Source organism: Palaemon carinicauda, chromosome 31 (assembly GCF_036898095.1).
Source record: "Palaemon carinicauda isolate YSFRI2023 chromosome 31, ASM3689809v2, whole genome shotgun sequence".
Classification (NCBI taxonomy): Eukaryota; Metazoa; Arthropoda; class Malacostraca; order Decapoda; family Palaemonidae; genus Palaemon; species Palaemon carinicauda.
Window position 1 is genome coordinate 74631838 of NC_090755.1, and position 14872 is coordinate 74646709.

Below are 14872 nucleotides of genomic sequence, written 5' to 3' on the forward strand. Positions count from 1 at the left end.
GGACGGGAAATCTTCATCCAAAAGGGAAGGAGAGGCAGTCTGAGGAAAAGAAGGAATCTGCCTCGAAGGTCTGCGTGGAGTCAGTTTCGCCCTTGGGGAAGTGACCGCATCTGGAACTCCTCTTTTTCTCTTCAAAGGGGTAGAAAAAGTCATGGTTCTTCCCAATTCAGAGAAGACAGGCTTGAAAGCCTGAGTTACGGATCTGATCATTGCACCGAACCAGGGCTGTTGGCTGACAGACGTGCTGTCAGACATACCCTTTGAAGGGACAGGTATTGAAGGATCGCTGGGAGGAGTCACCATCATTGGTGGGTTCGCCTGTGGTGGCTTTGGGATCCTGGACCCCTCTGGATGTTTCCCTTCTCCCACAATGCGCGGTGGTATGCACTTGCGGGGAGGGAAAGAGGCGATGGCGACCTTGCCATACATCGTTCAATAGTCTCGCACGCGGGAGGATATTGAGGCTCGCGCGAGGGAGAATAATGGCTCACGCGCGAGAGACTATCGGAACTCGCGCGCGGGAGAGAATTTGCACGCATCTATGCCGGCCGTAGGGCGCGCGTGCTCAGCAGAAAGATCCCTAGCGCGCGGGCGCGCGCAGGAGAAGGCTGGTGCGTTGGTACTGGTTGGCGCTTGGGAGAAGCAAGCATTGCTGACTTCCCAGAAGTACTGCTTTCAGTAAATCGTTGGCGCGCTGGTTTTACCTGGTGCGTATGATGATGCGCAGCATGGCGAGCAGGAGAGTTGGATGTTGGGAGCGTATGCGTGCGGGCAGGAGACTGTTGGCGCGTGGGAGCGTATGCGTGCGGGCAGGAGACTGTTGGCGCGTGGGAGAGCGCTGGCGCGCAGGAAAGCACCATTGCGCAGGAGGTTGATGGCGCGCAGTTGAGTGTCGGCGCGCAGCTGGGCACGGGCACGGGTGCGTAGAAGAATGTTGGCACGTAAGCGCAGGGCGTGCAGGAGAACGTGAGTGCATATGCGTGTGAGGGCGCGCGTAGCACGTGATGGAACTATGCTCCTGTTGGAGCGTATGCGCATGTTGGCGCATACGCCTTTGATGCCCTGTGTTAGGGTTTAGTGATGGGGCCTGACGAGCTACTAGGGAGCGTTCGTCAGGTCTCGTTGGCGCGTAGCACGTATGTTGTTGGCGCGCAACAGCGTGCTTTGGTGGAGCTTGTTAGGCCCACATAGAAACGGCGACGGCAGGTCTGTCGGATGGAAGGTCGATGTGTCCTTTAAAAGGACGACTTTCCACCGAAGGAGATCACGAACGATCTGCAGAAAGGTCCAGGACCAATGCAGGAGCAGTGATGGATGATTGGTCTCGAGGCTCCTCTGCGGTGGACTGCATCGAAGATGTTGAACCAAAGAGGCGCCTCCTCACCACAGGTGAAGAAAGGCCTCTATGGCGAAGAGGAAGGCGAGCCTTTTGATGAATGCGCCCTCTGGGGGCCGTTGGATCAGCAAGCTGACCTTCTGCAGTCCTCCGAAGAGGAGTCTCTGTAAGTGAACTCCCACGAGGGGGAGAAACACTAGCAGGAGAGACTGACGATGGATTTAGTTTCTCCCTCGTAGGTTGAACAGGAGAAACTAAGCCGTCAGCTACCGTACAGTTTTGAGTGGAAGAGGTGATGGGCGATACAGCATTGGATACCTCTGACACCACAATGTCGACAAGAGACAAAGGATCAACCTCTGACGTTGATGACGATTGCTTGACAGCGGCAACCAATAGGATGAAGTTAAGCAAAACCTCCTTGGAGGGCCGACCCGTAAGCCCCAAGGAGGACCAAAGCTGAAAAAGGGAGGTTAGTGACATATCCTCCCCCAGAGGTGGAGCTGCTTCGCTAGGGGAAGCAACGTCATCTCTCGAGTCCCGAGGTTGATTAACAATAAATCGGTCTACGCTACCACTCGACGGTCTTTCGAAAGAGATCGACCAACCGAGTGGGAGCTTCGGAGGAGGTTTGGGCAATGTAAGAAGAGGCCTTGGATTTTTCTCCTTTCGAAGTAACCTTCGAAGGAAAAAATCCTGTTTGGACTTCTTCTTCCGTCATCGTGAAAACCTCTCCCACCCACTGGGAGGTAGACCACTCCCTACACTCACTACACTTGTTGGTGCTATCACACCGTTGGCTCCTACAAGAAGGACAGAGCGTGAGGATCAGTCTCGACCGCCAACATGAATGTTCCACAGGGATGGTCGGGAAACCCAGGGCAGGCTGCGCATGATCGCAGAGGCCAACTTCACATTTACAGAACTAGAAAAAGAAAAGACAAAAGCAATTAAATGGCTGCCAAATGACGGCGAGGATGAGAGCTGACATGCCGACCACCATCCGAGCCGAGAGCAAAGTGAGCTCAAGCACAGGTGTGCACAGGTGTGTGAGGGAGGGGGCTGTAAGCTACCCTCCCCTACCCCTGCTAACTAGCAGTGTGGGTAGTAAACCCTCGTTAAAAATTAATGGCTCGTCATTTCAGCTACGCCGAAAGTAATACCCCTATTAAATAGCGTGGTTTGTATTCCAGTTACGGAACAAACAGCTTCTAGTAAGTAGCTAATGATGACCTAGGAAATAAATAAAGATAACTATTTCAGTCTTTGACATAATACATTGCATGCAATTTAGTGAAAGGTTAAGAGAACTTCAAATTCTACAATGATTAAAAAAAATGATAAACAAACCTATCAAAGGCTTCATCAGCAGCTTCACAGTTGCAAAAGGCAGCAAGAATATGGGATCGTTCTCCATCTTCATTAATGTATTCACAGCAGCACAGTGCAGAGTCATCCTAAGATTGTAAGGAATAAAAATTAATATTCTCTACTATAATTTAGAATCATGATTTAACCCAAAACGTGCTATGCTTTGATTTTATAGACATATTATGAGCTGTCAAAGGACGACGTCGATATTAGCGATGGTTTATTTTTCAAATTTCATGGGATTCTCTCTTGGACCTCCTGAGATTAGCTCAGTGATGTAGATACATTCTTTAACCAATTAGCTTGCAGCTGGAGGAAGGAGTTGCCAGATATTACATGGTTTTAAATGCAATAAAATGGAATGTGTTAGCGGTAAGAATGTCTTTCCTTTACGACACATTTTATCATTATTTTTTTTTTTTATTTATTAGAATGGTCTTTGATGATGATAATAATGATTCCTTATCATATATTAGTGACTATAACATTGACAATGACAGTGATTGTGACATATCAAATGATGAAAGTGACAATTGTCCAAACGCAATCAGTAAAATTTAAGCGTATGAACGAATCTACCTGAAAAGGGATCTAAAAAGGATGTATAAAATAAAATTGAAGTCTTTAAATATGTGGAATACAATTATGAATAATTTTCATATATATTGTTTACATATGCCTATGATTTTTTCCTTGTTTCATAAGGTAATGTTAGTGTTAGCCAGAGTATGCGTATGCAAATACACACATACAAATACACATAAACATATCCATTCAACATGATTATTTCTTGTACAGTATATTTATTACAACTTTTCATATGATCATTCACTAAATTTTCTAACATTCTGACATGAAAAAATTAAAATGCATCAAAAATGGAGTTTTTAAGATAAAACAAAGTTTTATGAATACTTACCTGGCAGTTATATATATAGCTATAGTCTCTGTCTTTCGGCAGAATTTTTTAAAAATTGCGGCAACCGCCTTGTGGTGGTTGTGCGGTTAGGTGGTTAACAACCCTTACAGGGTGGTACTTGGAATCATTCCCCTTTTCTGTTCTTCAGATCATCTATGCCCGACCTGTCTCCTGAGGGGAGGTGGGTGGGCCTTAGAATATATATATATAACTGCCAGGTAAGTATTCATAAAACTTTGTTTTATCATAAAAACTCCATTTTTATTAATAGAACTTACCTGGCAGTTATATATATATATATACTGTAACTGATTTATACACTTGGAGGAGGGTGATAGACAGTAAACATCGTTGGGGAAACAACAAAAAGTTGTAGGATAAAAAACACCATGATTCCTTACCTGCTAAGATAGCTGATTTCAAAGGTTCCTGCCTATTTAGTCGCTTTCCCTTAGGAGTGTCAGCAAGGATGGGACCTGCCATGCTGAAACCACTCAATCGAGTCTATCAACGGGGTGAGACCAACAATCTGACTAGACTTCAGAACTACTTACTACCCTTACATTAAAAACTGCAACCTTACAAAAACTAACCACCTAACCTTTGCAGAATAGATATCAATCATCTATCTAGACTGAGGTGACTGTACCACAAGTCGACGTCCTCAGATAACCATTAAAAACACCAACCCACACACAGGCATACAAAAACTAAGGTTGAGGGGAGGTAGTAGTAGTAACTCCTTTGCCTAATACAGAAGCCGTAGCTACGTATGGGCCCAAGGTATAGCATTTCTCATAATCCACTCTCACCTCTCTGAGGTAATGAGAGGCGAACACAGAGTTACTTCTCCAGAACGTTGCATCCATAATTTGTCTGACCGACATGTTCTTGCGATAAGCAAGCGAAGTCGCAATGACTCTCACTTCGTGAGCCTGCACTTTTAAAAGGCCGAAGTGCTCTTCCTCACACAAGAGATGCGCTTCTCTTATAACTTCCCTCAGGAAAAAAGACAAAGCGTTCTTTGAAAGGGGCTTTTGCGGATCTTTCACTGAGCACCACAAGGAGCTAGAAGAGCCTCTCACATTCTTAGTGTGAGACAAGTAAGCTTTGAGGGCTCTAACTGGACAGAGGAGCCTCTCTTGCTCTTGACCCACTAGGTTAGTAAGGTTAGGAACCTCAAAAGTCCTTGGCCAGGACTTTGAAGGGTTCTCGTTCTTGGCGAGGAAATCCATTCTTAAGGCACAAACCGGTCCATTCTGATTGAAGCCTACCTGTTTTTCAATTGCATGGACCTCACTGACCCTTTTAGCTGTGGCTAGGGCCATAAGGAAGAGGGTTTTCTTCGTAACCTCTCTAAGAGAAGCTTGTGAGATGGGTTCAAATAAATTTAAGAATCACATCAAGGTTCCAAGAAGGGGGCTTTAACTGAACCTGTTTGGTTGTCTCAAAAGACTTCACGAGGTCTTGCAAGTCATTATCGTGAGACAAATCTAAGCCTCTATGTCGACAGACTGTAGAGAGCATGCTTCTGTACCCTTTGATTGTGGACACTGCCAGCTTAGCGTCCTGCCTGAGGTATAACAAAAAATCAGCAATCTGGCTCAAAGAGGTAGTGGATGAGGAAATCTTGTGCTTCCTACACCAAGCTCTAAAAGTCTCCCACTTGGATTGGTAGACTCTCTGTGAAGAGACCCTCCTCGCTCTGGTGATAGCTTTCGCAGCTTGCGCCGAAAATCCTCTCGCTCTGACAAGCTTCTCAATAGTCTGAAGGCAGTCAGTTTGAGAGCGAGGGGTTTTGATGATACCTCTCGAAGTGGGGTTGTCTGAGCAGCTTTGGACTTGCAGGAATGCTTCTTGGGAAGTTCATCAGCATGTCTACCACTTCCGTAAACCATTCTCTTGTTGGCCAGAATGGAGCTACCAGGATCATTCATCCCGAATCGAGGAGGGCGAATTTCCTGACGACCAGATTGATGATCTTGAACGGGGGAAAGGCATATGTGTCCATCCCCGTCCAATCCATCAAAAAGGGGTCCACCGCTATTGCCTCCTTGTCCGGAACTAGGGAGCAATAGTTGGGGATCCTCTTGTTCAAGCTGGAGGCAAAAAGGTCTATTAAGGGTCTCCCCCACAGCCTCCAGAAACTCTGACAGACCTGTTGGTTGAGGGTCCATTCTGTGGGAAGAACCTGCCCTTTCCTGCTGAGCATGTCTGCCCTCACATTCCTCTGTCTCTGTACAAATCTCGTTAGCAGATCTACCTTGTTCTCCTTCGCCCAAAGAAGGAGCTCCCTTGCTGTTTCGAACAGAGAAAGAGAGTGAGTCCCCCCTTGCTTCCTGATGTACGCAAGAGCTGTGGTGTTGTCTGAGTTGACCTCCACAATCTTCCCTGACACCGAGTCTTTGAAGGCCTTTAGCCCTAGAAGAATGGCCATCAGCTCCTTGTTGTTGATGTGCCATCCCAACTGATTTTCTTCCCAAGAGCCTGAGACCTCCTTGCTTCCTAGTGTTGCTCCCCAACCTGACTCTGACGCGTCTGAAAACAACACTAGTTCTGGGTTCTTCTTGTACAGGGAGATCCCTTCCCCCAACAAGGCTGGATCCAGCCACCACTTCAGATGATCCTTGACCTCTGCTGGAATAGGGAAGGAAAAGGAGTCTTCCTGTGTCTTTCTGTTCCACATCTTTGAAAGAAAGTGCTGTAGAGGCCTTAGGTGGAGTCTCCCCAGTGAGACAAACTGCTCGAGTGAGGAGAGAGTTCCCAGTAAACTCATCCACTCCTTCGCTGAGCACCTCTTCTTGTCCAGGAAACTTCGGACCTTCTCAAGACACTTGGTCTGTCTTTCCTGAGAGGGAGAAGCCCGAAAAAGAACTGAATTCAGAACTATCCCCAAATAGAGAATAGTCTGATTCGGCTTGGTCTGAGACTTCTCCCTGTTGATGACCAGGCCTAAATCTTGAGCCATCATAAAAGTCTTTCGTAGATCCTCCAGACATTTCTCCTTCGATCGTGAACGTATCAGCCAATCGTCCAGATAAAAAGATACCCTTATCCCCTCTTGATGCAGCCAGCCTGCCACATTCGCCAATATCCTGGTGAAGACTTGAGAAGCCGTGCTGAGACCGAAGCAAAGCGCTCTGAACTGGAAGCGCTTGCCCTGGATTACAAATCTCAGGTACTTCCTTGAAGTCGGATGGATGGGGACGTGAAAATACGCGTCCTGCAAATTGAGAGACACCATCCAGTCCCCTGGACATACTGATGCCAGCACAGACTGAGTCGTCTCCATGGAGGACTTCGTCTTCTCCACGAAGACGTTCAGAGAGCTGACATGCAGGACAGATCTCCATCCACCCGAGTTCTTGGGCACTAGAAACAGGCGATTGTAAAAGCCTGAGGAGGATAGATCCTGAACCGGTTTTATCGCTCCCTTGTCCAGAATTTGGTCGACTAGATCCAGGAGAGCCTTCTGTTTCCCCGGATCTGTGTACTGCACTACTAAGGCTAGCGGAGTATCTGAGAGAGGAGGCTTCTTCAGAAGGGTGATCTTATATCCTTCCTTGATAACTGAGAGGGACCAGGTGTCCACCCCTCTTCTCTTCCAAGACTGCCAAAAACGTGACAGTCTTGCGCCTATTGTTGTCTGGAGGAGTTGTACTTCAATTTTTGGAGCGAGCTCTGAACGAACCTCTGTTCGATCTTACTCCTGACTCTTGCCTTCTTCCTCTAAAGTCAGGTCTTGAAGTAGTCGTGCCTCGAAAGGGCTGCTGGAATTTCTTTTCCTCCCGCTTCGAAGTCGAAGGAGCGGCTGTCAAGGGCTTACGAGCTGAACGTGATACAAGGTCTTGGGTGGCCTTTTGGGCCAGAGAAAGCCTAATGTCTCTCACAAGGGCCTCAGGAAAAAGATGTTGCGACAGGGGGACGTAAAGAAGGTCAGGCTTCTGTGCAACGGTTACAGATCTCGAAGCAAAAGAACAAAGCAGGGCCCTCTTCAAGATTCCTGCTGCAAACAGCGAAGCCAACTCATTAGCCCCATCCCTAAGGGCCTTGTCCATACAGGACATAATACTGGTTAGGTCTTGAATTCCTTCCATCTCCTCAGTCTTCCTGGGCAGAGTCCCTAGAGACCAGTCCAAAAAGCTAAAAACCTCAAAGGCTCTAAAAATGCCTTTGACGAGGTGATCCAGCTCCGATATCGACCGCATAACCTTGGCCAAGTTGAGATCATGCCTTCTTGCCGAGTCCATGATGCCAGAGGTGGCAGGAACTCCAAGACCCAGAGGTTCCCCAGTCTCATACCACATGCCAGCCTTCGAAGCAAGATGAGCTGGTGGAAACGAGAAGGAAGTCTTAACCGCTTGCCTCCGTTCTTTCATCCAATCATCAATTTTCGCAAGCGCCTTCTATGCAGAAATGGAAAGTTTCACCTTGATGAAGGCCGACTGTTTCTTGGCCTTCTTCTTGCTAAATTGAGATTGAGGAGATCGCGGAGCAGCAGATTGGAACTCCTCCCCATAAAGTTCAAGGAGGGAGCGAGAGAGAACCTTGTAGTCGCCAGCAGCGTCAGCAGGTTTGTCTTCGTCATCAGAGACCTCCTCGAGATCCTGATCCACCTCTACAACATCCCTTGTTCGAGAAGGAGGCTCCCTAGAATCTGACAAAGGCATATCGAAGGATTCGTCCTGAAGTAGAGGGCTGCAAGCAGCCTGACCCCGAGAACCGCTTGCGTCCTGGCGCCGAGCGTAGGTGTCGTCCTGGCGTGGAGCGCTAGAAGAGTCCTTGGTGCGGTAAGAGGAAGCGACCTGACGGTGAGAGGGGGAGGAGTCCTTACGCCGAGAGCTGCTATCGTCCTGGGGAAGCAGGCTGGTATCGTCCTGGCGCCGAGAGCTGCTATCGTCCTGGGGAAGCAGGCTGGTATCGTCCTGGCGCCGAGAGCGAGAGGCAGAGTCGTCCTGGCGTCGAGAACGAGAGGCGGTATTGTCCTGGCGTCGAGAACGAGAGGCGGTATCGTCCTGGCGACGAGAGGAAGTTTGGTCCTCAGAAAGCATGCTGGCATCGTCCTGGCATCGAGAGAGAGAGGCGGTATCGTCCTGGCGCCGAGAGCGAGAGGGGAAATCGTCCTGGTGCCGAGAGCGAGAGGGGAAATCGTCCTGGCGCCGAGAGCGAGAGGGGAAATCGTCCTGGCGCTGAGAGCGAGAGGGGAAATCGTCCTGGCGCCGAGAGCGAGAGGGGAGATCGTCCTGGCGCCGAGAGCAAGAGGGGAAATCGTCCTGGCGCCGAGAGCGACAGGGGAAATCATCCTGGCGCCGAGAGCGAGAGGGGAAATCGTCCTGGCGCCGAGCAGAAGAGGAAGCAGAGTGGTGTTGTGTCTTTGAAGAAGCGTGCAAGAGTTCCTTAGGAGAGGAACTCCGTTCCCTCTTAGAAGCTAACTTCTTGATTGGCAAAGAGTTTTCTTTACGTCTGTCGGACTGGGCGTGAGGCGGCTAAACGCTTGAACCAACAAAAAAAGTTGTTCCTGCATGACTGACATGAAAGACTTAGCGACTTCTACTGGGTTTTGCGGTCCCGAAGGAGAGGGCTGACGAATAATGCTCGTGGAAGGAGAAGGATCTTCGGCTGCTCTATCTCGACTAGCAGACCTAGATTTTGTCCTCTTCAGAGGCACGGAGTCTAAATCGTCCTCTGAAGGACAAGGTTCATAGCTACTAGAACCGGGAGAGTGAGAACGAGATAGTTCCTCGTGGTTCCACCTCCTCTTCGTAGGTCTTGACGCCTCAAATTTCCATTTGCGCCTGGGAGATTGATTCGGAGAAGAAACCATCACGTCCGACACGCCTTTTCCGTGGTGGTCAAGAGCAGCCTGGGAATTGGCCACAGGACTGTCTGAGGAGATGGCTGAATGAGGGTACGTACCTCTCACCCCCTTTCGGTTGTTGACGTACCTTCTCCCTTGGTCCTGGGAGCTTGGTAGAGGTCTAGACCCAGGGTAATGACAGGTTAGGTCAGTCGCCACCTTCACTGCACTTTCACAAGCACAAATATCACTTTCACTGGGCTTACCTTTTAAGGCCGCAAGATGCTCTTTAATGGCCTTCAACTCGGCAGCCATCCTGGCGTACCGAGGGTCATCCGCAGATACGGATCCTGTAGAGGGGGCAGGAGTTACTATCTCAGGGGAAGGATCAACTTCCAAAGAGGAATCAATTAATGGTTCAAAGGATAAATCAACACTAAGTTTGCTAACAGACTTAGATTTACTGTAGACCTAAAAGCTCTCCTAACTCTATCGAGCTCTAGTTTACGCACATGGCGCTTCATAGCCAACCAATCCTTTTCATTCAAAATCTTACATTCCTCGCACCTGTTATTAAGTGCACATTCAAAACCCCTACAACCCAAACACACAGTGTGAGGGTCTACCGACATTTTCGGCAACCTCACCTTGCACTCCTCATTCGCACACACACGGAAATGAAGTTTATCACTCATAATGATCATAAGCAAAAAAGCACAGAAATAACAATACACGACTGCCAAATCCCCAAATTAGAGTACTTCACCAAATAGCAGACTGGTACAGTGATACAGCGAAAGCAAAAGCAAAAACTCTAATGATGGACCAACGTGTTGTCGATCCGGCCAGCAGAGATGATCTGAAGAACAGAAAACGGGAATGATTCCAAGTACCACCCTGTAAGGGTTGTTAACCACCTAACCGCACAACCACCACAAGTCGGTTGCCGTGATTTTTGAAAAATTCTGCCGAAAGTCAGAGACTATAGCTATATATATATATAACGGCCAGGTAAGTTCTATTCATAAAAATCATTTTATCAAGCCATTAAAAACGAAAATGATCTTAACATGTGTTTATCATCTTTAACATTAAACAATTCTTTTAAGAATATATTCTTTACACTTCTGTGAGATTTAATATGTTACTTTTATAATAAAATAAATTTTTGAATATACTTACCCGCTGGTTATATAAGAATGGCTAAAGGCCCTGGACGCCCCAGCAGGAAATTCAAAATCTCGCACGGCTATCGCAGATATGCCAGGTGTACACTATCGCCCTCACGGTACTACAGGTAGAACTATACCCAATCAATTCAGATTTTCCATGTCCCATGGTCTCTAGAGGGGAGGAGGGTGGGTTTTTAACTTATATAACCAGCGGGTAAGTATATTAAAAAATTTATTTTATTATGAAAAATGTTATTTTCATTAGTAAAATAAATTTTTGAATATACTTACCCGATAATCATGTAGCTGTCAACTCTGTTGCCGACAGAAATCTACGGTAGGGATACGCCAGCGATCGCTATACAGGTGGGGGTGAACACCACAGCGCCATCTGTGGTCAGGTACTCCAGTACTTCTTGTCAACACCACCTCAATTTTTTCCTCGGTCCACTGGTTCTCTATGGGGAGGAAGGGTGGGTCAATTAAATCATGATTATCGGGTAAGTATATTCAAAAATTTATTTTACTAATGAAAATAACATTTTTCAATATTAATCTTACCCGATAATCATGTAGCTGATTCACACCCAGGGTGGTGGGTGGAGACCAGCATACATGTTAACAAAGAAGCTAAGTATCCCGTATTTTATTTTATTAGTTATTCAAAAATAACATAAAATAAATAAGTACCTGGTAAGGAAGACGACTTGAACCATTACTCTGCCTTTATTAAGTACGTCTTCCTTACTGAGCGTAGCGGTCCTCTTAGGATGCTGAACGACTCTTAGGTGCTGAAGTATAAAGGGCTGCAACCCATACTAAAGGACCTCATCACAACCTTTAACCTCGGCGCTTCTCAAGAAAGAATTGACCACCCGCCAAATCAACAAGGATGTGAAAGGCTTCTTAGCCGACCGTACAACCCATAAAAAGTATTCAAGAGAAAGGTTAAAAAGGTTATGGGATTATGGGAATGTAGTGGCTGAGCCCCCACCTACTACTGCATTCGTTGCTACGAATGGTCCCAGGGTGTAGCAGTTCTCGTAAAGAGACTGGACATCTTTGAGATAGAATGATGCGAACACTGACTTGCTTCTCCAATAGGTTGCATCCATAACACTCTGCAGAGAACGGTTGTTTGAGGGCCACTGAAGTAGCCACAGCTCTCACTTCATGTGTCCTTACCTTCAGCAAAGCAAGGTCTTCTTCCTTCAGATGAGAATGTGCTTCCCTAATCAGGAGCCTGAATAGGTAAGAAACTGAGTTCTTAGACCTTGGAAGAGAAGGCTTCTTGATAGCACACCATAAGGCTTCTGATTGTCCTCGTAAAGGTTATGACCTTTTTGGATAGTACCTAAGAGCTCTAACTGGGCAAAGTACTCTCTCCAGTTCGTCCCCCACCAAGTTGGACAGGCTTGGGATCTCGAACGACTTAGGCCAAGGACGTGAAGGAAGCTCGTTTTAGCAAAAAAACGAGCTGCAAGGAACATGTAGCCGTTTCAGATGTGAAAACTATGTTCCTGCTGAAGGCGTGGATCTCACTTACTCTTTTAGCTGTTGTCAAGCACACGAGGAAAAGAGTTTTTAATGTGAGGTCCTTAAAAGAGGCTGATTGGAGAGGTTCAAATCTTGATGACATAAGGAACCTTAGGACCACGTCTAGATTCCAGCCTGGAGTGGACAACCGACGTTCCTTTGAGGTCTTAAAAGACCTAAGGAGGTCCTGTAGATCTTTGTTGGTGGAAAGATCCAAGCCTCTGTGGCGGAAAACCGCTGCCAACATACTTCTGTAACCCTTAATCGTAGGAGCTGAAAGGGACCTTACGTTCCTTAGATGTAACAGGAAGTCAGCAATCTGGGTTACAGTGGTACTGGATGAGGAAACTGCATTGGCCTTGTACCAGCTTCGGAAGACTTCCCCTTTAGACTGATAGACTCTGAGAGTAGATGTCCTCCTTGCTCTAGCAATCGCTCTGGCTGCCTCCTTCGAAAAGCCCCTAGCTCTTGAGAGTCTTTCGAAAGTCTGAAGGCAGTCAGACGAAGAGCGTGGAGGTTTGGATGTACCTTCTTTACGTGAGGTAGACGTAGAAGGTTCACTCCTAGAGGAAGAGTCCTGGGAATGTCGACCAGCCATTGCAGTACCTCTATGAACCATTCTCTCGCGGGCCAGAGCGGAGCCAACCAACGTCAGCCGTGTCCCTTAGCGAGAGGCGAACTTCTGAAGTACCCTGTTGACAATCTTGAACGGCGGGAATGCATAAAGGTCGAGATGGGACCAATCCAGCAGAAAAGCATCCACGTGAACTGCTGCTGGGTCTGGAATCGGAGAACAATACAACGGGAGCCTCTAGGTTATCGAGGTAGCGAACAGATCTATGGTTGGCTGACCCCACAGGGCCCAAAGTCTGCTGCAAACATTCTTGTGAAGGGTCCACTCTGTGGGGATGACCTGACCCTTCCGGCTAAGGCGATCTGCCATGACATTCATATCGCCCTGAATGAACCTCGTTACCAGCGTGAGCTATCGATCTTTTAACCAGATGAGGAGGTCCCTTGCGATCTAGAACAACTTCCACGAAAGAGTCCCTCCCTGCTTGGGGATGTAAGCCAAGGCTGTGGTGTTGTCAGAGTCCACCTCCACCACCTTGTTAAGCTGGAGGGACTTGAAGTTTAACAAGGCTAGATGAACCGCCAACAGCTCCTTGCAATAGATGTGAAGTGTCCTTAGCTCCTGATTCCATGTACCCGAGCATTCCTGTCCGTCCAAAGTCGCACCCCAGCCCGTGTCTGATGCGTCAGAGAAGAGATGGCGGTCGGGTTTCTGAACAGCCAAAGGTAGACTTCCTTGAGAAGAAAGCTGTTCTTTCACCACGTGAGAGTAGACCTCCTCTCTTCGGAAACAGGAACTGAGATCGTCTCTAGCGTCATGTCCTTTATCCAGTGAGCCGCTAGATGATACTGAAGAGGGCGGAGGTGGGGTCTCCCTAACTCGATGAACAGGGCCAGCGATGAAAGTGTCCCTGTTAGACTCATCCACTACCTGACTGAGCATCGGTTCCTTCTCAGCATGCTCTGGAAGCAATCTAGGGCTTAGTAGATCTTTGGGGCCGACGGAAAAGCCCGAAAAGCTCGACTCTGAAGATCCATACCCAGGAAGACAATGGTCTGGGATGGGACGAGCTGGGACTCCTCAAAATTGACCAGGAGGCCCAGTTCCTTGGTCAGATCCATAGTCTATCTGAGAATCTCCAGACAGCGACGACTTGTGGGAGCTCTTAAAAGCTAGTCGTCTGACGGAGCCGGACACAAGATCATGGTACTGCTGCACAGTCTGTGAACTGTCAACCATGGGAAAGCGAGGAAGTACAGTGACAACCCGAAGCTGTCTAGACTGTCTGGGTCGTAAAGACAACTCCTTATCGGGTTGCTGAGGTTGCCGCACTGCGTCACAACAAGTCACTTCTGCTGGTTGTTGAACGTCTTCCCAGTGACACACTGACTCCGTAAACAAAAAATCCTCTAACAAGGACTAAGCTTGGACTGCATGTCTTGCAACACAGCTCAAGGTCTATGGGAGCAGGTGTGGTAACAGACGGGGTTAGCGACTGAAGTGGAACCATTACCCTCCCTGGAAGCATGTTATGCTTAAATAAAAGTCCATAGGAGGCTAAGCAGCTAAAGGCTCCTCTCCAAATGACAGAGTCCTCAAGGGAATATCAGAAGGAGGGAGAATAGCACTTTCTCATCTACAGGAACCATATCCGAGAAAAGCTAAGTTTTCTCAGTGAGGGTTTCACTGGTGCAAAAGCAGCAGACTAGAAGGCAACGTTATGAAACTGCTTGACAGTCTAGTGAGTTGGCAACAACCAAAGATGTGTGACTGAGAAGCATGCGGTAAGGTATGCAGAGCATGCTGTATGCAGAGCATGCTGTATGTAGAGCATGCTGTAAGGTAAGCAGAGCATGTTGCATGGCGTGCGGCTTATGCTGCATGGGATGAGGCTCATGCTGCATGGGATGAGGCTCATGCTGCATGGTATGAGGCTCATGCTGCATGGGATGAGGCTCAAGCTGCAAGGGTTGAGGTTCTCTCAAGAGTGGAGGTGGCTGCCGCAAGAGTTGAGGTTGCTGCCTCAAGGATGGGGGAGGTTGCCGCAACGCAAGAGGTTGCTGCCTCGAGGATGGAGGAGGTTGTCGCAACACATGAAGCTCCTGCCTCAAGGGTAGAGTAGGTTGCTGCAAAGCATAAGGCTCCTGCCTCAAGTGTTGAGGAGGTT

General features: G+C 47.9%; 1 protein-coding gene across 1 annotated transcript in view; it reads right to left on the reverse strand.

Moving 5' to 3' along the window:
- The window catches only part of LOC137624795 (palmitoyltransferase ZDHHC23-B-like), an 87462-nt gene that overhangs the window by 62648 nt on the left and 9942 nt on the right, over positions 1 to 14872 (reverse strand). The window contains exon 2 of the mRNA XM_068355749.1: positions 2687 to 2793. Within this exon, the coding sequence (XP_068211850.1) occupies positions 2687 to 2793 (107 nt within the window). The remainder of the gene's footprint in view (positions 1 to 2686; positions 2794 to 14872) is intronic.